Source organism: Oncorhynchus mykiss, chromosome 12 (assembly GCF_057628025.1).
Source record: "Oncorhynchus mykiss isolate SJ-2025 chromosome 12, ASM5762802v1, whole genome shotgun sequence".
NCBI lineage: Eukaryota > Metazoa > Chordata > Actinopteri > Salmoniformes > Salmonidae > Oncorhynchus > Oncorhynchus mykiss.
In genome coordinates this window covers 27,438,199-27,464,023 of record NC_143033.1, presented here as the reverse complement: position 1 = coordinate 27,464,023, position 25,825 = coordinate 27,438,199, and the positions used below count along the sequence as shown (strand labels likewise).

The window sequence follows — 25,825 nt, the reverse complement described above, 5'->3', positions numbered from 1 at the left end:
TTTTTCTAGATAATCCTCTGTGGAGTGGCATATAAGGCACAGTCTGAAAAATTGGCTTCTTGGAAGTCCTCTTTTTAATGGCTCAGGATGGAAGCTGTCCCCTTGTAAGAGTTTCTGTCCGTTTCTTTTCTATACAGAGTTGTAAACTGGGTTCCATTTGATTTCTCAATCTACATATCGAGGTAATGAACACGTTGAGTGTCACACTCAATAGTGAATTTGAGATTGGGGTCAATGTCATTGGGTAGTGCCATAAAATCTGACAGCTCTTTTTCAGTTCCTTCCCATATGCAAAATATGTCATCAATATATCGATACCACTTCAGGACTTTATTCAAAAATAAATTTTTGTTTTGTTAATAATAATTTCTTCAAAAAGGTTAGCATAGCTCGGAGCGAATGTGGAACCCATCGAAACCCGTTATTGGGGAGATCTTGTTTATATATCGTATATTCTATATTGTCTTTTACATATGATGGCAATGCTTGCACATGAGTTTTAATAAAATAGTCTACGAAGTTCAACAATGGCTCTAGCATTTAGCCTATTCCTGCAACCACTGGTCATTCTGGATAATTGCCTTGTTGTGTTTTAGGTATGTGTATTTTCTGTAAAATGCACAGACATGGACGTATGGCACATTTACAGCAAAGATATTCATATTCAGGTTTTGAGACAAGGTGGTTTAATAGGGCTTGCTCCAGATTAGAGCATATATCCCTTTGGAACACCTGTGTGGGATCAACTCTCCAGTTTTCTATAGAAACGTTCGTTACTGAGTAGTCTCGATATGTAAGCTTATTAAATATCAGTGATACTCTCAAGAGCAGTGTGCGGTTTCCCTTTTCCTTAATCTTGTTCAACTGTTGCCATGCACCTGCAAAAAGATTGCTCAGATGTGTGAGTGCCTTTAGAATTTAGGTAACCATGGTTGACAGGGGAAGAACAATGATTCCAAGCACCACCCTCCTTTTGAAGCTTCCAGTCTGTTATTCGAAATGAATCAGCATGACATAGTGATCTCCAGCCTCGTCAACACTCACACCTGTGTTAACGAGAGAATCACTGACATTACGTCAGCTGGTCCTTTTGTGGCAGGGCTGAAATGCAGTGGAAATGTTTTTTTGGGATCTTGTTCATTTGCATGGCAAAGAGGGACTTTGCAATTAATTGCAATTCATCTGATCACCCTTCATAACATTCTGGAGTATATGCAAATTGCCATCATACAAACTGAGGCAGCAGACTTTGTGAAAATGTATATTTGTGTCATTCTCAAAACTTTTGGCCACGACTGTATTTTAAGTGAGAAGTAGGCAGGTCTGAAGTCGAAAAAGGACATTTACATGAGCATCACAAGGCCTACTTCACCCACCAAGGTTTTCCAGCACACAACTGTGACATACAGCAGCTATGTTCGTCTATTTAAGTGATAATGCCAGAGAAGCCAGTGTTGAGGATATATTGGCAGAGGTGTTAGGCCCGAGATGATGTCAAGGGCTTACCCAGTCATTCTAAATGTTCCATTGCCATACTGACTGGCAACGTTCTAGTAACATTTATTTCGATACATCCATAACAATATGTTGATAACCCGTTAGGGCTCCCCAGTGGTGCAGCGATCTAAGGCACTTCATCTCAGTGCTAGAGGTGTCACTACAGACCCTGGTTCGATTCCAGGCTGTATCACAAACGGCCGTGATTGGGAGTCCCATAGAGCAGTGCCCAATTGGCCCAGCATCATCCGGGTTAGGGTTTGACCGAGGTAGGCCGTCATTGTAAATAACAATTTGTCCTTTAACTGAATTGCCTAGTTAAATACATTTTAAATTAAATTCAAATTAAAAAATAAGCTGATGAGGGGATTGAGAGGAGCTAGCCAACAACACAGCTACAGTAACACAATCACGTCAAATAGAAGAAAAGACAGCAAATTAGCTGCGTTTAGTTTTACCTTCCTTCAATTGATAGATAGATGAATATAGATATCTATCTATGTGTGTGTGTGTGTACACACATACCATAGTTTTGACAAAACTATACATTTGAAAATTTGTGGAGTGGTTGAAAAACGAGTTTATGACTCCAATCTAAGTGTATGTAAACTTCCGACTTCAACTATGTGTGCACACACACGTCCTTAAAACTCGTTTTTCAACCACTCCAAAAATGTATTGTTAACAAACTATAGTTTTGGCAAGTCGGTTAGGACATCTACTTTGTGCATGACAAGTAATTTTCCAACAATTGTTTACAGACAGATTATTTCACTGTATCACAATTCCAGTGGGTCAGAAGTTTACCTACACTAAGTTGTCTGTGCCTTTAAACCGCTTGGAAAATTCCAGAAAATTATGTCATGGCTTTAGAAGCTTCTGATAGGCTAATTGACATCATTTGTGTTAATTGGGAGTGTACCTGTGGATGTATTTCAAGGCCTACCTTCAAACTCAGTGCCTCTTTGCTTGACATCATGGGAAAATAAAAATAAATCATCCAAGACCTAAAAAAATAGCAATTTCCAAACACCTGAAGGTACCACGTTCATCTGTGCAAACAATAGTAAGCAAGTCTAAACAACATGAGACCACGTAGCCGTCATACCACTCAGGAAGGAGACACATTCGGTCTCCTAGAGATGAACGTACTTTGGTGCGAAAAGTGCAAATAAATCCAGAAACAACAGCAAAGGACCTTGTGAAGATGCTGGAGGAAACAGGTACAAAAGTATCTATATCCACAGTAAAAGGAGTCTTATAACGACATAACCTGAAAGGCCACTCGGCAAGGAAGAACCACTGCTCCAAAACCAACATAAAAAAGCCAGACTACAGTTTGCAACTGCACATGGGGACAAAGATTGTACCTTTGAGGAATGTCCTCTGGTCTGATGAAACAAAAATAGAACTGTTTGGCCATAGGACCATCGTTATGCATGGAGGAAAAAGGGGGAGGCTTGAAAGCGGAAGAATACCATCCCAACCGTGAAGCACGGGGGTGGCTGCATCATGTTGTTGGGGTGCTTTTCTGCAGGAGGGACTGGATTTAACGCTCGTCGAAATGGGTAGACCAAGGCGCATCATAATTTATTTGAATGAGAACCAGCAACAAAAACAATAGAGAAACAAACAAACGTACAGCCTAATAGGGCTCAAAAGCAACAATACAAAAACAAGATCCCACAAACAACAGGTGGGAAAAGGCTACCTAAATATGATCCCCAATCAGAGACAACAATAGACAGCTGCCTCTGATTGGGAACCATACCAGGCCAACATAGAAATACAAAAACTAGACTACACATAGAAATAATAAACTAGAACACCCCCCATTCACACCCTGACCTACTCCACCATAGAAAATAAAGGCTTTCTATGGTCAGGACATGACACTGGTGCACTTATCAAAATAGATGTCATCATGAGGGAGGAATATTATGTGGATATATTGAAGCAACATCTAAGACATCCGTCAGGAAGTTAAAGCTTAAAGCTTGGTAGCAAATGGGTCTTCCAAATGGACAATGACCCCAAGTATACAACTTTATACAAAGTTGTGGTAAAATGTCTTAGGGACAACAAAGTCAAGGTATTGGAGTGGCCATCACAGAGCCCTGACCTCAATCCTATATAACATTTGTGGGCAGAACTGAAAAAGCATGTGCACGCAAGGAGGGCTACAAACCTGACTCTGTTACACCAGTTCTGTCAGGAGGAATGAGCTAAAATTCACCCAACTTATTGTGGGAAGCTTGTGGAAGGCTACAATTTAAAGGCAATGCTACCAAATACTAACTAAGTGTATGTAAACTTCTGACCCACTGGGAATGTAATGAAAGAAAGAAAAGCTCAAATAAATCATTCTCGCTACTATTATTCTGACATTTCACATTTTTTAAATAGTGGTCCTAACTGACCTAAGAATGTTTTTGGCTAAGGTGTATGTAAACGACTGACTGACTGACTGGACTGACTGGACTGACTGGATCCATAAAAATGATGCACGCTGACTCATGATTTCGACTGGCTTAAAAACGCTGCCTGCCTGGATGTCTGTCCTGACATGTTCATTACTACGAGACAGTAGGAGATCGAATTTGAATACTGAAAGCAATGTTGCAAATGTCAGTGAGACAGACAGCAAGGTTCAAACAAATCTCTGGTGTTGGAAACTAAAATGTTAGCCTTAAAGAAATGTGAGATCATGTCTACATGCTTTTTAATAGTGGATGTCAAGCTTATACGTTTCTTGACTGAGATGAGACGGTGGATTGTGTAGTCAGATGGAACAGAGTAAATAGGACTATTTAATGTCATAGCTTTAGCCGGTGGCAATTTGTGGAATGCATTTTTAACCAATCAGCATTCAGGATTAGACCCAACCGTTGTACAATGTCCTTCAAACAATGTGTAGGCAGGTTGCTTCGGATTCACACCATCTCAAGCAACCTAATTCATACTCTTCGAGGAGGTACCCCCACAATGTGATTTTTACTGCATACAAGGTAATGTATTGCCTGCTTTCCACCCCACACTAAGACATTATTCCCATATGGTCTTAGGTTGACCAATGAGGTAAGTGTTTGTGTGACATCACATCCCTGTATGAACTTACCAATATTAATCTCGTCATCTGTCAGGGAATCACCAATGAAGTCGAACTGGAACACGTTGAGTGTCTGGGAGAACTTATGAACTGCCACAGAATAACCTTAATAAAAATAAAAAACATATTGCATATTATCAACACAATCTACATAATTTGGTAACAAAAATATAGTGGATGTATTAGGAATTTATAAATTAAACTGATTGTTATTTTGATGATTGCCAAATATTGGGCTTAAATGTGTATGTTAATCCTACAGCTATTGGATGCAGTAATCATGAGCCCATGAACCAGAGTTACACTGTTAGCACTGAGGCGGTGTGCCCTAGTAGGGAGATTTTTGTGCAGTGTGAGCTGCACAATCAAGTCGATTTCTGATAAGCTTCACAGTAAAGTATTAAAAACAATCAAGAAACCCAGAAGTGCCAAACATAGGCTGCAAATGTTAATATGGGCTAAGAAACAACGTTCATGAAGTCAATAACTTGCTTGTAACAGATGACATTCATATTCTAGTTATAACTACTAATCCAGTTTAGCAGGCAATATTAACCAGGTGAAATTGTGTCATTTCTCTTGCTTTCATTGCATGCAGAGTCAGGGTATATGCAACAGTTTGGGCTGCCTGGCTCATTGTGAACTAATTTGCCAGAATTTTACGTAATTATGACATAACATTGAAGGTTGTGCAATGTAACAAGAATATTTAGACTTAGGGATGCCACCCGTTAGATAAAATACCGAACGGTTCCGTATTTCACTGAAATAAACGTTTTGTTTTCGAAATGATAGTTTCCGGATTCGACCACATTAATGACCAAAGGCTCGTATTTCTGTGTGTTAATGTTATAATTAAGTCTGATTTGATAGAGCAGTCTGACTGAGCAGCAGCAGGCCCGTAATCGTTCATTCAAACAGCACTTTGGTGCATTTTGCCAGCAGCTCTTCGCAAGCACAGTGCTGTTTTTAAAAAATATATATATATATTTTACCTTTATTTAACCAGGTAGGCAAGTTGAGAACAAGTTCTCATTTACAATTGCGACCTGGCCAAGATAAAGCAAAGCAGTTCGACAGATATAACGACACAGAGTTACACATGGAGTAAAACAAACATACAGTCAATAATACAGTATAAACAAGTATATATACAATGTGAGCAAATGAGGTGAGAAGGGAGGTAAAGGCAAAAAAGGCCATGGTGGCAAGGTAAATACAATATAGCAAGTAAAACACTGGAATGGTAGTTTTACAATGGAAGAATGTGCAAAGTAGAAATAAAAATAATGGGGTGCAAAGGAGCAAAAATAAATAAATAAATAAAATCCAGTTGGGAAAGAGGTAGTTGTTTGGGCTAAATTATAGGTGGGCTATGTACAGGTGCAGTAATCTGTGAGCTGCTCTGACAGTTGGTGCTTAAAGCTAGTGAGGGAGATAAGTGTTTCCAGATAAGTGTTTTATGACATCAAGCCTATCAGCCTAATGGAAGGTGTAACCAATGTGAAATGGCTAGCTAGTTAGCTGGGTTTCAAACGTCACTCGCTTTCAGATTTGGAGTAGTTATTCCCCTTGCGCTGCAAGGGCCGCGGCATTTGTAGAGCGATGGGTAACGCTGCTTCGAGTGTGGCTGTTGTCGATGTGTTCCTGGTTCAAGCCCAGGTAAGGGTGAGGAGAGGGACGGAAGCTATACTGTTACACTGGCAATACTAAAGTGCCTATAAGAACATCCAATAGTCAAAGGTATATGAAATTCAAATGGTATAGAGAGAAATAGTCCTACAAATACTATATTAACTACAACCTAAAACCTCTTACCTTGGAATATTGAAGTCTCATGTTAAAAGGAACCACCAACTTTCACATGTTCTCATGTTCTGAGCAAGGAACTTAAATGTTAGCTTTTTTACATGGCACATATTGGCACATATTGCTTTCTTCTCCAACACTTTGTTTTTGCATTATTTAAATCAAATTGAACATGTTTCATTATTTATTTGAGGCTAAATTGATTTTACTGATGTATTATATTAAGTTAAAATAAGTGTTCATTCAGTATTGTTGTAATTGTCATTATTACAAAAAAATAAAAAATAAAAAAAATGGCAGATTAAGCGGTATGGGCTTTTTTGGTCCTCCAATAAATCGGTATAGGCGTTGAAAAATCATAATCGGTCGAACTCTAGTAGCAATACATGGTCATAACATTTACCGAAAAGACAGAAATGCCAACGGGGGCGATGTTGCGGTCTATATAAAGAACCACATTTCTGTAAAGCCTAGAGACTTTCTAATGTTAAATACTGTTGAAGTAATATGGCCACAGGCTCATCTACCTCACCTAAAGCCCATTCTCGTGGGAAGCTGTTATAGACCACCAAGTGCTAACAGTCAGCATCAAATCAAATTTTATTGGTTACATACACATGGTTAGCAGATGTTATTGCGAGTGTAGCGAAATGCTGGTGCTTCTAGTTCCGACAGTGCAGCAATACCTAACATGTAATCTAACAATTTCACAACAACTACCAAATACACAAAAATCTAAGTAAAGGAATGAAATAAGTATATATACAGTGGGGCAAAAAAGTATTTAGTCAGCCACCAATTGTGCAAGTTCTCCTACTTAAAAAGATGAGGCCTGTAATTTTCATCATAGGTACACTTAAACTATGACAGACAAAATGAGAAAAAAAATCCAGTAATTCATTTGCAATAAAATGCAAATGAATTACTTAAAAATCATACAATGTGATTTTCTGGATTTTTGTTTTAGATTCCGTCTCTCACAGTTGAAGACCTCTACATGCTTTGTAAGTAGCAATACCTGCAAAAATCGGCAGTGTATCAAATACTTGTTCTCCCCATTGTGTGTGTGTGTGTATATATATATATATATATATATATATATATATATATATGAATGAGATGAGTAATGCAAGATATGTAAACAATAAAAGTGACATTATTAAAGTGACTAGTGATCCATTTATTAAAAAGCGGCCAATGATTTCAAGTCTGTATGTAAGCAGCAGCCTCTGTGTTAGTGATGGCTGTTTAACAGTCTGATGGCCTTGAGATAGACGCTATTTTTCAGTTTCTCTGTCCCAGCTTCGATGCACCTGTACTGACCTCGCCTTCTGGACGGTAGCAGGGTGAACAGGCAGTGGCTCATGGTTGTTGTCAATTATTGTTTTGGCCTTCCAGTGACATCGGGTGTTTTAGGTGTCCTGGAGGGCAGGTAGTTTGTCCCCGGTGATGCGTTGTGCAGACCACCCCGCCCTCTGAACAGAGCCATGCAGTTGTGGGAGGTATAGTTGCAGTACCAGATGGTGATTCAACCCGACAGGATGCTCTCAATTGCGCATCTATAAAATGTTTGAGGGTTTTAGGTGACAAGCCAAATTTCTTCAGCCTCCTGGAGGTTGAAGAGGCGCTGTTGCGCCTTCACCACACTTTGTGTGGATTGACCATTTCAGTTGTCCGTGATGTGTACACAGAGGAACTTAAAACGTTCCACCTTCTCCACTGCTGTCCCTTCGATGTGGATAGGGGGGTGCTCACTCTGCTGTTTCCTGAAGTCCACGATCAGCTCCTTTGTTTTGTTGACGTTGAGTGAGAGGTTGTTTTCCTAACACCACACTCCAAGTGCCCTCAACTCCTCCCTGTAGGCGGTCTCGTCGTTGTTGCTAATTAAGCCTACTAATGTTGTGTCATCTGCAAACTTGACGATTGAGTTGGAGGTGTGCATGGTCACACAGTCATGGGTGAACAGGGAGTACAGGAGGGGGCTGAGCACACACCCTTGTGGGGCCCCAGTGTTCAAGATCAGCAAAGTGGAGATGTTGTTTCCTACCTTCACCACCTGGGGCATCCTGTCTGGATAATGTGTGTGAAATGCTTGATAATGTATGTGATAGAGAAATATATATTATGGGTGATTTAAATATTGACTGAATCTCATCAAGCTGTCCACTCAAGAAAAAACTTCAAACTGTAATCAGTGCATGCAACCTGGTTCAAGTTGTCAGTCAACCTACCAGGGTATTTACAAACACAACAGGAATTAAATCAACATGGATTGATAACATCTTTACTAATGCTGCAGAAATTTGCTTTAAAGCAGTATCCAAATCCATAGTAGTGATTACAATATAATAGCCATATCTAGGAAAACCAAAGTACTAAAGGCTGGGCATAATATAGTATATAAAGAGGTCATACAATACATTTTGTAGTGATTCATATGTTGATGATGTAAAGAACATTTGCTGGTCTGTGGTGTGTAACGAGGAGCAACTAGATGCTGCACTTGGAACGCCCCTTTTGCCAGAGTGCATAAAACCCCTCGTGAAGAATTAACGTATCAGACCAAGCAAGCGGATGGTGTTGAACCGGATGTCACGAAAGGTTAGAATCTAGGAGACCAGAAAAACATGGAGCGTGGCTGTACGTTGAAATGGTAGGAATTTAAATCTCTAGAGATCAGTACATTGCAGGGTTGCTACAGGTGTGTAAAATGGTTCTAGCTCTACATTAGACCAATGTGACAGACCGTGTGAGCTGAAAGGTACGAAATGGTTAGAAATGCTGAAACTCTCTCGAAGAAGACTACACAGGAACATTCAGTGTGCAGCTGTTTAAGTACTTTAGTAAACTCGACCAAGAACCACCGGTTGGGACTTAGAAAGATCCATTCTAACAAACACTTCCTCTGGAAGAGCTGGTCTAACATACACTCTGAGACAGAGAAGCTACAGCTTCAAAGGACATGGTGACCTCTGGTGGACAACCAGAAACTCTGGAATTACTCCCCATAGATGGAACGAGTGTTTTCAACAGACACAGCAAACCCATACACACGTAAATATGTACATTGCAATTATTTCGAATGAGTAGCCGTTCATATGCAAAGTATTTGCATTAATAAGCTTACTTATTAAAGATCAGTGATACTATCAAGAGCAGTGTGCGGTTTCCTTTTTCATTCATCTTGTTCAACTGTTGCCATGCACCTGCAAAAAGTTTTACTTAGATGCGCGAGGGCCTTTTCAAAGTATTTGCATTACCATGAGCATAGTTATCAACTGTATGTACGTGGAATTCCTTTGTCTCTCCCTTTCCCTCTCTTTTGAATCCGACATTTTGTGTAACAAGCAGTCATCTCCTTTTAGTCCACTAGGGACTTTTCATTGCATTGTGTAGTAATCAATGTGTAAGCTATCCTGTTTGTAATTATGTGTGATTATTTAGTTAGTAAATAAATAACTAAGCCAATTTGTATATTGCTGATTCATAATTTATGCTAGGGTTCGTGCAGTTATCCAAAAGTTTTGCGACATTCAGAATGAGACTGATAAGGTAAATAAGAATTAATGAATTGACTGTGACTGATATAAGATAAATATATATCTTTAGAGTTTAGTCAGGAGATAGTAACTCGTTAAATAACTTTTCCCGTGGTGCCCCAGATTACTACTTCATTGTTATATGATTCATTTAATTGTGTAATAATTGAATGTGGTATGTCACAATCAACCACATTAATGATTGTCACGACGGCAAGTTGAGGTGACAAAACTGCTTGGAATTACCCTGGATTGATCAAAACATATTGATAAAAATAGTAGCTAAGATGGGGAGATGTCTGTCCATAATAAAGCGGTAGTGTGCATTCTTAACACTATCAACAAGGCAGGTCCTACAGGCCCTTGTTTTGTCGCACCTGGACTACTGTTCAGTAGTGTGGTTAGGGACTTGGGAAAATTGCAGCTGGCCCAGAACAGGGCAGCACGGCCGTCCTTTAAAAGTAGTAGAAGAGAGATTGACATCATTATTAGTTTTCGTAAGAGGTGTTGACAAGCTGAAGGGACTGAGCTGTATGATTAAAATACCCATGCACACCCCACAAGACATGCCACCAGAGGTCTCTTCACAGTCCAAGTCCAGAACAGACTATGGGAGGAGCACAGTACTACATAGAGCCATGACTATATGGAACTATATTCCACAACAGGTAACTGATGCAAGGAGTAGAATCAGATTTAAAAAGAAAGTAAAAATACAACTTATGCAACACTGGGGACTGAAGTAACACAAACATAGGCACAGACACATGCATACACACGATAACATACACACTGTACTGTATGTATTTTGTCTAGTAGATATGTGGTAGTGGAGTATGGGCCTGAGGGCACAGTGTGTTGTGAATTCTGTAATTTATGTATTGTAATGTTTTTTTTAAATTGTATAGCTGCCTTAATTTTTGCCGGACCCCAGGAAGAGTCGCTGTTGCCAGGGATCCATAATAAATACAAGTATCGTGTAACGTGGCAAGGAAACAAAGAACTTAGTAGATTTATCTTCTTCAGGAAAACAGCTATAATGTAAGAAACAAATATCCTTATGTTGTCATCGGGTAACAATGATTTATTTTCTAAGCTACAGAACACAATATACAGCAGGTTTTTAAAAGGAACAAAGAGTTTGTGTACTTCGTGTTTTCATTTTTCTCCAGCTAACTAATTGGCTAGGCGTCAAGATCAAGCTTAGTTAGAGCAGAGACATTCAATCCCCTCCTGAATCAGGAGCCCTGTTGCCTAAATGTTTTTATTTTATTTTATAGCGCTCCTTGTGTGCACATTCGGATACAGAAAAGGTATGACAATCTGGATACCTCCCAACCCTATGCTACCGACGTAAATCGTCGTAAATCGTAAATCTAAGTGGTTTCAACAGGCTCTTCCGTTGCGCCGCATCTGCTAGCCCCGGCCTGCTAGATGTCTGAATCGCCGTGTCTCCAGCTCGCCTAGTGTAGTAGTGACTACCGAACGACTCCCTGACTCACCTATTGCTACTCATTGGACCCTATGATCACTCGGCTACACATGAATCTTCCGAATGTCAATATGCCTTGTCTAATGCTGTTATGGTTGGTTATTATTGTCTTATTTCACTGTAGAGCACCCAGCCCTGCCCAATATGCCTTAGGTTGCCTTTTTGTCCCACCCCCCACACACGCGGTGACCTCACCTGGCTTAACTGGCGCCTCTAGAGACAAAACCTCTCTCATCGTCACTCAATGCCAAGGTTTACCTCCAATGTACTCACATCCTTCCATACCCTTGTATCTATTCTTCCACGCCCAGAAATCTGCTCCTTTTACTCTGTTCCGAACGCACTCGACGACCAGTTAACCTTTAGCCGTACCCTTATCCTACTCCTCCGTTCCACTGGTGATGTAGAGGTTAACCCAGGCCCTGCAGCCCCCAGCACCACTCCTATTCCCCAGGCACTCTCATTTGTTAACTTCTGTAACCGTAAAAGCATTGGTTCCATGCATGTTAACATCAGAAGCCTCCTCCCTAAGTATGTTTTATTCACTGCTTTAGCACACTCCGACAACCCTGATGTCCTAGCTGTGTCTGAATCCTGCCTTAGGAAGGCCACCAAAAATCTAGAAATGTCGACCCCTAACTACAACATTTTCCAACAAGATAGAACTGCCAAAAGGGGCGGAGTTGCAATCTACTGCAGAGATAGCCTGCAGAGTTCTGTCATACTATCCAGGTCTGTCCACAAACAATTCAAGATTCTATTTTTTAAAATCCACGTTTCCAGAAAAAAGTATCACTGTATCCGCTTGTTATAGATCCCCCTCAGCCCCCAGCTGTGCCCTGGACACCATATGTGAATTGATTGACCCCCCCCCCCATCTACCTTCAGAGTTCATACTGTTAGGTGACCTAAACTGGGATATACTTAACAACCCGGCTGTCCTACAATCTAAGCTACATGCCCTCAATCTCACACAAATTATCAAGCAACCTAACAGGTACAACCCTAAATCCGTAACCATGGGCACCCTCTTAGATATCATCCTGACCAACTTGCCCTCTAAATACACCACTGCGTTCTTCAACCAGGATCTCAGCGATCACTGCCTCATTGCCTGCGTCCATAATGGATCCGTTTGACCACCCCTCATCACTGTCAAACACTCCCTGAAACACTTCAGCGTGGCCTTTCTAATCAACCTGGCCCGGGTATCCAGGAAGTATATTGACCTCATCCCGTCAGTAGAGGATGCCTGGTTGCTCTTCAAAAGTGCTTTCCTCACTATCTTAAATAAGCACGCCCCTTTCAAAAAAAATTGAGAACTAAGAACAGATAGCCCTTGGATCACCCCAGACTTGACTGCCCTTGACCAGCACAAAAACATCCTGTGGCGTTCTGCATTAGCATCGAATAGCCCTCGCGATATGCAACTTTTCAGGGAAGTCAGGAACCAATATATACAGTCAGTTAGGAAAGCTAAGGCTAGCTTTTTCAAACAGAAATGTGCATCCTGTAGAACTAATTCCAAACATTGTTGGGACACTAAAGTCCATTGAGAATAAGTGCACCTCCTCCAAGCTGCCCACTGCACTGAGGCTAGGAAGCACTGTCACCACCGATAAATCTACGATAATCGATCATTTCATTTCAATAAGCATTTTCCTACGGCTGGCCATGCTTTCCACCTAGGTACCGCTACCCCAGCCAACAGCTCTGTGACCCCTGCAGAAACTTGCCCGCCACCCTTCACCAAAATCCAGACAGCTGATGTTCTGAAAGAGCTGCAAAATCTGTCTCCCTACAAATCAGCTGGGCTAGACAATCTGGACCCTCTCTTTCTAAAATGATCCGCTGAAATTGTTGCAACCCCTATTACTAGCCTGTTCAACCTCTCTTTCATATCGTCTGAGATCCCCAAAGATTGGAAAGCTGCCGCGGTCATCCCCCTCTTAAAAAGGGGGAGACACTCTAGCCCCAAACTGTTATAGACCTATATCCATCCTGCCCTGCCTTTCTAAGGTCTTCAAAAGCGAAGTTAACAAACAGATCACCGACCATTTCGAATCGCACTGTACCTTCTCCACTATGCAATCCGGTTTCCGAGCTGGTCATGGTGCATCTCAGCCACGCTCAAGGTCCTAAACAATATCATAACTGCCATCGATAAAAGACAGTACTGTGCAACCGTCTTCATGGATCTGGCCAAGGCTTTCGACTCTGTCAATCACCACATTCTTATTGGAAGACTCAATAGCCTTGGTTTCTCAAATGACTGCCTCCACTGGTTCACCAACTACTTCTCAGACAGAGTTCCGTGTGTCAAATCAGAGGGCCTGTTGTCCGGACCTCTGGCAGTCTCTATGGGGGTGCCACAGTGTTCAATTCTCGGGACGATTCTTTTCTCCGTATATATCAATGATGTCTCTTGCTGCTGGTGATTCTCTGATCCACCTCTACGCGGACGACATCATTCTGTATATATCTGGCCCTTCTTTGGACACTGTTAAACCTCCAAATGAGCTTCAATGCCATACAACACTCCTTCCGTGGCCTCCAACTGCTTTTAAATGCTAGTAAAACTAAATACATGCTCTTCAACCGATTGCTGCCCACACCTGTCCGCCCGTCTAGCATCACTACTCTGGACGATTCGGACTTAGAATATGTGGACAACTACAAATACCTAGGTGCATGGTTAGACTGTAAACTCTCCTTCCAGACTCGTATTAAGCATCTCCAATCCAAAATCAAATCTAGAATCGGCTTCCTATTTCGCAACAAAGCATCCTTCACTCATGCTGCCAAACATACCCTCGTAAAACTGACTATCCTACCGATCCTTGACTTTGGTGATGTCACTTACAAAATAGTCTCCAACACTCTACTCAGTAAACTAGATGTAGTCTATCACAGTGCCATCCGTTTTGTCACCAAAGCCCCATATACACTACCCACCACTGCGACCTCTATGCTCTCGTTGGCTGGCCCTTGCTTCATATTCATCGCCAAACTCACTGGATCCAGGTCATCTATAAGTCTTGGCTAGGTAAAGACCCGCCTTATCTCAGCTCACTGGTCACCATAGCAACACCCACCCATAGCACACGCTCCAGCAGGTATATTTCACTGGTCATCTCCAAAGCCAACACCTCGTTTGGATGCCTTTCCTTCCAGTTCTCAGCTGCCAATGACTGGAACGAATTGCAAAAATCTGAAGCTGGAGTCATATCTCCCTCTCTAACTTTAAGCATCAGCTGTCAGAGCAGCTTACCGATCATTGTACCTGTACACAGCCAATTTGGAAATAGCACACCCAACTACCTCATCCCCATATTGTTATGTATCTTCTTACGCTTTTGAGGGCAAACTCAGCTTCAGCCGACTCCGCTGGACCCAGTATATCTACTTGCAAATCTAACATCCGGCGCCAACAGAGATGGCCGTGTGTCACGTTCCTAGGAAACTATGCAGTATTTTGTTTTTTTATATGTTATTTCTTACATTGTTACCCCAGGAATTCTTAGGTTTTATTACATACAGTCAGAAGGAACTATTGGATATAAGAGCAACGTCAACTCACTAACATTACGAGCAGGATTACAACTTTCCCTAAGCGGATCCTCTGTTTGACCCACCGCCCAGGACAAAGGATCAGATCCCAGCCAGCGACCCAAAACAATGGCGCCGCAGAAAGGTCAGACAGAGCGGTCTTCTGGTCAGGCTCCGTAGACAGGCACATCGCGCTCTGCTCCCGAGCATACTACTTGCCAATGTCCAGTCCCTTGACAACAAGGTAGACGAAATCAGAGCAAGGGTTGCCTTCCAGAGCCTAACGTTCTTTGTGTCAAGGAAACATGGCTCACTCGAGACACGCTATCGGAGTCGGTACAGCCACCTGGTTTCTTCACGCATCGCGCTGACAGAAACAAGCATCTCTCTGGTAAGAAGAAGGGCGGGGGTGTATGCCTTATGATTAACGAGACGTGGTGTGATCATAACATACAGGAACTCAAGTTCACCTGACTTAGAATTCCTCACAATCAAATGCAGACCGCATTATCTACCAAGAGAATTCTCTTCGATCCTAATCATAGTCGTGTATATTCACCCCAAAGCAGACACATCGAAGGCCCTGAACAAACGTTATTTGACTCCATGTAAACTGGAAACCACATATCCTGAGGCTGCATTTATTGTAGCTAGGGATTTTAAAAAGGCTAATCTGAAAACAAGGCTCCCTATCCCTATTTATCAGCATATTGATTGCGCGACCCGGGCTGGCAAAACCCTGGATCATTGTTATTCTAACTTCCGTGACGCATATAAGGCCCTCCCCCGGCCTCCTTTCAGAAAAGTTGACCACGACTCCATTTTGTTGCTCCCCGCCTATAGACAAACTTAAAAAGGAAGCACCCGTGCTCAGGTCTGTTCAACGCTGGCCCGGCCAATCAGATTCCACGCTTCAAGATCGCTTTGATCATGTGGACTGAGATATGTTCCGCATAGCGTTGAACAACAACATTGATGAATACGCTGATTCGGTGAGCGAGTTTATTAGCAAGTGCATCGGTGATGTTGTACCTACAGCGTCTATTAAAACATTCCCCAACCAGAAACCGTGGATTGATGGCAGCATTCGTGCAAAACTGAAAGTGCAAACCACTGCTTTTAATCAGGGCAAGGTGACCGGAAACATGACCGAATACAAACAGTGTAGCTTTTCCCTCCGCAAGGCAATCAAACAAGATAAGCGTCAGTATAGAGACAAAGTAGAGTCGCAATTCAACTGCTCAAACATGAGGTATGTGGCAGGGTCTACAGTCAATCACGGACTATAAAAGAAAAACCAGCCCCGTCGCGGACCACGATGTCTTGCTCCCAGACAAACAAAACAACTTCTTTGCTCGCTTTGAGGACAATACAGTGCCACTGACACAGCCCGCTACCAAAACCTGCGGTCTCTCCTTCACTGCAGCCAATGTGAGTAAAACATTTAAACGTGTTAACCCATGAAAGGCTGCAGGCCCAGACGGCATCCCCAGCCACGTTCTCAGAGCATGCGCAGACCAGCTGGCTGATGTGTTTATGGACATATTCAATCAATCCTTATCCCAGTCTGCTGTTTCCACGTGGTTCAAGAGGGCCACCACGTTCCTGTTCCCAAGTTAGCTAAGGTAACTGAGCTAAATGACTACCGCCCCGTAGCACTCACTTCCGCCATCATGAAGTGCTTTAAGAGACTAGTCAAGGATCATATCACCTCCACCCTACCTGACACCCTAGACCAACTCCAATTTGCTTACCGCCCCAATAGGTCCACAGATGACGCAATCGCAACCACAAGAGGAATACCTAAGTAAGAATGCTGTTCATTGACTACAGCTCAGCATTCAACACCATAGTAGTCTCCAAACTCGTCATCAAGCTCGAGACCCTGGGTCTCGACCCCGCCCTGTGCAAATGGGTCCTGGAATCCTGACGGGCCGCCCCCAGGTAATGAGGGTAGGTAACAACATCTCCACCCTGCTGATCCTCAACATTGGGGCCCCACAAGGGTGCGTTCTCAGCCCTCTCCTGTACTCCGTTCACCCACAACTGCATAGCCATGCACGCCTCCAACTAAATAATCAAGTTTGCAGACGACACTACAGTGGTAGGCTTGATTACCAACAACGACGAGACGGCCTACAGGGAGGAGGTGTGGTGTCAGGATAATAACCTCACACTCAATGTCAACAAAAACAAAGGAGATGATCGTGGACTTCAGGAAACAGGAGAGGGAGCAGCCCCCTATCCACATCGACGGGACAGTAGTGGAGAGGGTGGAAAGTAAGGTCCTCGGCATACACATCATGGACAAACTGGAATGGTCCACCCACACAGACAGTGTGGTGAAGAAGGCGCAGCAGCGCCTCTTCAACCTCAGGAGGCTGAAGAAATTTGGGTTGTCACCAAAAACACAAACTTTTACAGATGCACAAATCTAGAGCATCCTGTCGGGCTGTATCACCGCCTGGTACGGCAACTGCGCCGCCCACAACCGTAAGGCTCTCCAGAGGGTAGTGAGGTCTGCACAACGCATCACCGGTGGCAAACTACCTGCCCTCCAGGACACCGATACCACCCGATGTCACAGGAAGGCCAAAAATATCATCAAGGACAACAACCACCCGAGCCACTGCCTGTTCACCCCGCTATCATCCAGAAGGCGAGGTCAGTACAGGTGCATCAAAGCGGGGACTGAGAGACTGAAAGACAGCTTCTATCTCAAGGCCATCAGACTGTTAAACAGCTATCACTAACATTGCGTGGCTGCTACCAACATACTGACTCAACTCTAACTCCATTTACGAATGGAAAAATGTATGTAATAAATGTATCACTATCCACAAACAATGCCACTTTAGATCATGTTTACATACCCTACATTACTCATCTCATATGTATATACTGTACTCTATACCATCTACTGCATCTAGCCATTTGGCCATCTCGCATTCATATATTTTTATGTACATATTCTTATTCATTCCTTTACACTTGTGTGTATAAGGTAGTTGTTGTGAAATTTTTAGGTTAGATTACTTGTTAGATATTACTGCATGGTCGGAACTAGAAGCACAAGCATTTCGCTACACTCGCATTAACATCTGCTGACCATGTGTATGTGACAAATAAAATTTGATTTCACTCCAGTGTTAATGCTAAATTGTAATTATTTCGCCTCTATGGCCTATTCATTGCCTTACCTCCCTAATATTCTATTCGTTCCCAGCCGTTCAGTACACAATCGTTCAGTCTTTTTTCTCAATGTTCCATTGCAAAATTGGCTGGCAATGTCCTTATCCCTTGCTTGCTAACTAGCCAGCCAGCCAGCTACAGCTAACTTATAGCCACATCAAATGTGCAGCCAGAATAACAGCAAAGTAGCTGCATTTGCATGAGCTGATTTCTGGTAACATTTATTTGGATACATCCATACAATGACTGAAATTAGGCACGATTTCACCTGGCATCGAAAAATTGCTCACTCGTCAGGACATCGTTGTTCAGAGGAGCTAGCCAACAACACAGCTAACACAATCACTTCAAAACGAAGCTGGAAAGACTGCAAACTAGCTGCACTTAATTAAGTTAGACTTTTTTACATTTACATTTCTTTGTATAGATCATAACAATGTCAGCTGATTCATGGTTTCGACTGGCTGAGAAACGTTGCCTGCCCGCGTCTCGTCCCGACACGTTCATTACTATGGAACAGCTAGAGATCAAATTTGAATACTGAAACAATGTTGCAAATGTCAGAGACAGACAGCAAGGTTTATGCAAATATCCGCTGTTGAAAACAAATGTTAGTCTAAAAGAAATGTGAGATAATGTCTAGATGCTTTTTATAGTGGAGAGCAAGTTTAGAAATGGCTTTGCTGGGCTGATGAGACAGTGGATTGCACAGTCAGATGAAACAGAGTAAATAGGCATTTTAAATGTCATAGATTTAGCCGGTGGTAACTTGTGGAATAGACACCAGCTGGAATGCAGTTCCCCAATCAGCCTTCAAGATTAGACCCACCCATTGTATAATATACAGATAAGACATGGACATGCTAATGGTTAGAATGGTTCTTAAGGTTGGGGCATAGATCAACAAGGTAAAACACTACAAGAGCTGAGGGCAAACTCAGCTTCAGGTTCAGCCTACTCCGCTGGACCCAGAATTGGAACGTTGCTCCACTGCTTAATTGCCGTCTCCTGCTCTGCTGCCAAATATATTTTCTTAAATTACATCAGAAGAGGCGTGCCAATGAGGAGGCCCAAGATATCAGACAGACTAGTGAAACCGGTATGAAATAGCTGGCTAGTTAGCGGTGCGCGCTAGAAGCATTTGAAATCGGGGAAGTCACTAGCTCTGAGACCTTAAAGTAGTTATTTCCCCTGCTCTGCAAGGACCGGGGCTTTGTGGAGCGATAGGTAACAATGCTTCAACGGTGACTGTTGTTGATGTGTGTAGAGGGTCCCTGGTTCAAGCCCAGGTTGGGGAGAGGAGAGGGACAGAAGCAATACTGTTGCACAGGGCTGCAGTGGAGCAAATCACTAAAGACTTAAAATGGTCCACACACGCAGTCTACAGCTGCACAGTCCTGAAGAAGGTGTGACAGGGCCTCTTCCCCCTCAGGAGGTTGAAATAGTTTGGCATGGGCCCTCAAAAAGTTCTACAACTGTACCATAGAGCATCTTGACTGGCTGCATCACTGACTGGTATGGCAATAGCACCGCCCTCAATCGCATAGCACTACAGAGGGTGGTGTGGACAGCACAGTACATCACTGGGGCCGAGCTCCCTGCCATCCAGGACATCTATATCAGGCGGTATGGAAAGAAAGCCCGGAAAATCATTAGTCAATGGCTTGGGTGGTTGGAGTCTATTCTCTCTGCTTTCATGCGGTACTGGTGCAACAAGTCTGACACCAACAGGATCTTGAACAGCTTCTATTCCCAAGGAATAAGACTGATAAATAGCCTAATTTTATTTGTCACATGCGACCTTACAGTGAAATGCTTGAAATGCTTACTTACAAGCCCTAAATAAACTAAAGTAAAAAATTTAAAAAAAAATCTACTTCAAAAAGTAACATAAGGCGATATACAGACAGTACCGAGTCAATGTGCAGGGGCACAGGTTAGTCAGGGTACTTTGTTAAGTGACTATGCATAGATAATAAACAGAGAGTAGCAGCAGTGTAAAAACAAAGGGGGGTGGGGGGTGGCATTTAATTAGTTTAGTTGTCCAGCAGTCTTTTGGCTTGGAAGTAGAAGCTATTAAGGAGCCTTTTGGTCCTAGACTTTATGCTCCGGTACAGCTTGCCGTGCGGTAGCAGAGAGAACAGTCTATGACTTGGGTGACTGAATAGCTACACAGACTGTGTTAACCTTATATCTTTTTTGACCTTATATTTTTGCACTCTCTATATGCACACTCACAGGGCCCTACACACTCACTCGATCCTCTGCTTACTCACACATAATATGCACATACATTTATACTGACTCTACACACACCCACTCACATACAAGCTGCTGCTACTCTGTGCATTTTATATCCTGTTACCTAGTCAACCCTACACATTTCTACCTCCATCACTCCAGTATCCCTGCACATTGTAAATATGGTATTGGAACTGACCCTGTATATACTAAAGTATGCTTAAACTTGTGTTCTTCATATTTCTTGTGTTTTTCTAGTATTACATAATTGATTATTGCATTTGTCATGTCTTTGGCTATGCCGGATTATGTGATATGACATGCTATTCTATAAAATAATTTATCCGTAATTACTATTACCTGATTAATCATGTAAATGTAATTAACTAGAGAGTCGGGCACCAAAAAATAATATTTATAGAGCTGTTATCTTCTGAATAAACTCTTAAAGACCTAGTAATATTTTACATCCATAATAGTCAATATCAATCTGAAAGTTGTAAATTATTTTATCTGCACGAACCCTTAACTTAACCTTGCGCAATACCCTAGATGCAGTTGCACCCCTAAAAACTAAAAACATTTCTCATAAGAAACTAGCTCCCTGGTACACAGAAAATACCCGAGCTCTGAAGCAAGCTTCCAGAAAATTGGAACGGAAATGGCGCCACACCAAACTGGAAGTCTTCCGACTAGCTTGGAAAGACAGTACTGTGCAGTACCGAAGAGCCCTTACTGCTGCTCGATCATCCTATTTTTCTAACTTAATTGAGGAAAATAAGAACAATCCGAAATTCCTTTTTGATACTGTCGCAAAGCTAACTAAAAAGCAGCATTCCCCAAGAGAGGATGACTTTCACTTTAGCAGTGATAAATTCATGAACTTCTTTGAGGAAAAGATTATGATTATTAGAAAGCAAATTACGGACTCTTCCTTAAATCTGCGTATTCCTTCAAAGCTCAGTTGTCCTGAGTCTGCACAACTCTGCCAGGACCTAGGATCAAGAGAGACACTCAAGTGTTTTAGTACTATATCTCTTGACACAATGATGAAAATAATCATGGCCTCTAAACCTTCAAGCTGCATACTGGACCCTATTCCAACTAAACTACTGAAAGAGCTGCTTCCTGTGCTTGGCCCTCCTATGTTGAACATAATAAACGGCTCTCTATCCACCGGATGTGTACCAAACTCACTAAAAGTGGCAGTAATAAAGCCTCTCTTGAAAAAGCCAAACCTTGACCCAGAAAATATAAAAAACTATCGGCCTATATCGAATCTTCCATTCCTCTCAAAAATTTTAGAAAAGGCTGTTGCGCAACAACTCACTGCCTTCCTGAAGACAAACAATGTATACGAAATGCTTCAGTCTGGTTTTAGACCCCATCATAGCACTGAGACGGCACTTGTGAAGGTGGTAAATGACATTTTAATGGCATCGGACCGAGGCTCTGCATCTGTCCTCGTGCTCCTAGACCTTAGTGCTGCTTTTGATACCATCGATCACCACATTCTTTTGGAGAGATTGGAAACCCAAATTGGTCTACACGGACAAGTTCTGGCCTGGTTTAGATCTTATCTGTCGGAAAGATATCAGTTTGTCTCTGTGAATGGTCTGTCCTCTGACAAATCAACTGTAAATTTCGGTGTTCCTCAAGGTTCCGTTTTAGGACCACTATTGTTTTCACTATATATTTTACCTCTTGGGGATGTTATTCGAAAACATAATGTTAACTTTCACTGCTATGCGGATGACACACAGCTGTACATTTCAATTAAACATGGTGAAGCCCCAAAATTGCCCTTGCTAGAAGAATGTGTTTCAGACATAAGGAAGTGGATGGCTGCAAACTTTCTACTTTTAAACTCGGACAAAACAGAGATGCTTGTTCTAGGTCCCAAGAAACAAAAGAGATCTTCTGTTGAATCTGACAATTAATCTTAATGGTTGTACAGTCGTCTCAAATAAAACTGTGAAGGACCTCGGCGTTACTCTGGACCCTGATCTCTCTTTTGAAGAACATATCAAGACCATTTCAAGGACAGCTTTTTTCCATCTACGTAACATTGCAAAAATCAGGAACTTTCTGTCCAAAAATGATGCAGAAAAATTAATCCATGCTTTTGTCACTTCCAGGTTAGACTACTGCAATGCTCTACTTTCCGGCTACCCGGATAAAGCACTAAATAAACTTCAGTTAGTGCTAAATACGGCTGCTAGAATCCTGACTAGAACCAAAAAATTTGATCATATTACTCCAGTGCTAGCCTCTCTACACTGGCTTCCTGTCAAAGCAAGGGCTGATTTCAAGGTTTTACTGCTAACCTACAAAGCATTACATGGGCTTGCTCCTATCTATCTCTCTGATTTGGTCCTGCCGTACATACCTACACGTACGCTACGGTCACAAGACGCAGGCCTCCTAATTGTCCCTAGAATTTTTAAGCAAACAGCTGGAGGCAGGGCTTTCTCCTATAGAGCTCCATTTTTATGGAACGGTCTGCCTACCCATGTCAGAGACGCAAACTCGGTCTCAACCTTTAAGTCTCTACTGAAGACTCATCTCTTCAGTGGGTCATATGATTGAGTGTAGTCTGGCCCAGGAGTGGGAGGGTGAACGGAAAGGCTCTGGAGCAACGAACCACCCTTGCTGTCTCTGCCTGGCCGGTTCCCCTCTTTCCACTGGGATTCTCTGCCTCTAACCCTATTACAGGGGCTGAGTCACTGGCTTTACTGGGGCTCTCACATGCCGTCCCTGGAGGGGGTGCGTCACCTGAGTGGGTTGAGTCACTGATGTGGTCATCCTGTCTGGGTTGGCGCCCCCCCCCCCCCCCCCCCCTTAAGTTGTGCCGTGGCGGAGGTCTTTGTGGGCTATACTCAGCCTTGTCTCAGGATGGTATGTTGGTGGTTGAAGATATCCCAATAGTGGTGTGGGGGCTGTGCTTTGGCAAAGTGGGTGGGGTTATATCCTTCCTGTTTGGCCCTGTCCGGGGGTGTCCTCGGAGTGGGCCACAGTGTCTCCTGACCCCTCCTGTCTCAGCCTCCAGTATTTATGCTGCAGTAGTTTATGTGTCGGGGGGCTAGGGTCAGTTTGTTATATCTGGAGTACTTCTCCTGTCCTATTCGGTGTCCTGTGTGAATCTAAGTGTGCGTTCTGTAATTCTCTCCTTCTCTCTTTCTCTCTCTCGGAGGACCTGAGCCCTAGGACCATGCCCCAGGACTACCTGACATGATGACTCCTTGCTGTCCCCAGTCCACCTGGCTGTGCTGCTGCTCCAGTTTCAACTGTTCTGCCTTATTATTATTCGACCATGCTGATCATTTATGAACATTTGAACATCTTGGCCATGTTCTGTTATAATCTCCACCCGGCACAGCCAGAAGAGGACTGGCCATCCCACATATGCTCTCTCTAATTCTCTCTTTCTTTCTCTCTCTCGGAGGACCTGAGCCCTAGGACCATGCCCCAGGAATACCTGACATGATGACTCCTTGCTGTCCCCAGTCCACCTGACTGTGCTGCTGCTCCAGTTTCAACTATTCTGCCTTATTATTATTCGACCATGCTGGTCATTTATGAACATTTGAACATCTTGACCATGTTTTGTTATAATCTCCACCCGGCACAGCCAGAAGAGGACTGGCCACCCCACATAGCCTGGTTCCTCTCTAGGTTTCTTCCTAGGTTTTGGCCTTTCTAGGGAGTTTTTCCTAGCCACCGTGCTTCTTCACCTGCATTGCTTGCTGTTTGGGGTTTTAGGCTGGGTTTCTGTACAGCACTTTGAGATATCAGCTGATGTACGAAGGGCTATATAAAATAAATTTGATTGATTGATTGAACCCTGGCTAACAAGTTGAATCAGCAATACAAAATTGGGTTTAATTATTTATTTACTAAATACCTAACTAATCACACAGAATCACACATGCACACAATTAATCATAACTTGATTACAAATTACATCATAAAGGAAAACGTCTCTAGCAGGCAGAACAGATATGACAGCTTGTTACACAATGGAAAAGGGTCTGGGTTGAGTGAAAGAGCGGGAGACTGAGGAACAAAGGGAAAAAGCTGTGCTATTGTAAATACAGTATCTTATGCATTCTAAATTACCGCCCATTTGGAAAAGGAAAATGCAATAAATGTTTACTCTGAGCTGTAGGTTGGTGGTAGATGGAAGACCGTGTTGCCTGTTCCTTCCTAACCCTCGTTTGCAGCAGCTGTTGCTAACTCAACGACTAGGAGGTATCACTTCTGTAGTGAATAAGAGTTCAAAGTTCATACCATTCTCAACCAAAGCTCACGCTGATGTTGGCTTCGTTCTGTAGTTAGTTGGATCGTCGTCCTCACATCATCGGAACAGGAAGTTATGTTGTCATCAAGGGCTTATATAGGAAGGGAGAGGAGGGTGTGTTTGAAAAGTTTTATAGCCCTTGTCCCTTCACAGGAGAGGGCCCCTGATTGAGCAGCCTATCTTTTGAAAACCCAAATGTCACATTTTAGAAGCTAAAATCACATTTCACCCCATCACAAATAATTTTATATTCAAACATTTAAATTGAACCACAATTCCATGTGAATCCGATAACTCCGATGTGTAGACTTTCCACTGTAGAGTTTATGTCATCTTATCATTGATGAAAATGTCTCAGATGACAACCGAACTGACATCATATTCATTAAGTACCACCGCATATGTTCAATTGTTCGGATTTCCAGAATATAGTTCATTTCCCCCCACCTACTGACGTTCCCAGAATCTCTATGTTAACCAAGGGTTTTGCAAATGTAACCTCAGTAGGGTAGAGAGAGGAAAAAGGGGGGGGGGGAGGTATTTATGATTGGCCTGGGGGGTAGGTTTATGACAATGTCATGACACATTGTTAGATTTTGAGTTAGCAAAAAAGGCATTTTGCTGGCCCACTAATGCTTCCCACAGTTGTGTCAAGTTGGCTGGATGTCCTTTGGGTCGTGGACCATTCTTGATACACAGGAAACTGTTGAGCATGAAAAACCCAGCAGTGTTGCAGTTCTTGACGCACTAAAACCGGTGCACCTGTTCAAAAGGCACTTAAATATTTTGTCTTGCCCATTCACCCTCTGAATGGCACACACAATCCATGTCTCAATTGTCTCAAGGCTTAAAATCCTTCTTTAACCAGTCTCCTCCCCTTCATCGACACTGATTGAACTGGATATAAGAGGTGACATCAATAATGAATCATAGCTTTCAGCTGGATTCACCTGGTCAGTCTGTCATCGAAAGAGCAGTAGGGCCAGGAATTGCCAGGGACCTCACGATATGACATTATCACAGTACTTATGTGCCGGTACAATATATATTGCGATTCTATACTGCGATTTTATTGCAAATTGACGTAACAAACATAT

General features: G+C 42.5%; 1 protein-coding gene across 13 annotated transcripts in view; it reads right to left on the bottom strand.

Moving 5' to 3' along the window:
• ophn1 (oligophrenin 1) overlaps positions 1–25,825 on the bottom strand; it is a 69,531-nt gene that overhangs the window by 38,029 nt on the left and 5,677 nt on the right. For all 13 annotated transcript variants that reach the window (XR_016484964.1, XR_016484963.1, XM_090192120.1 and 10 more), the window contains exon 2: positions 4,616–4,711. Coding sequence is in view for 7 of the 13 variants with exons in the window: in XM_021623212.3 (XP_021478887.2) it covers positions 4,616–4,711 (96 nt within the window). In the remaining 6 variants the exon portion in view is untranslated. The remainder of the gene's footprint in view (positions 1–4,615; positions 4,712–25,825) is intronic.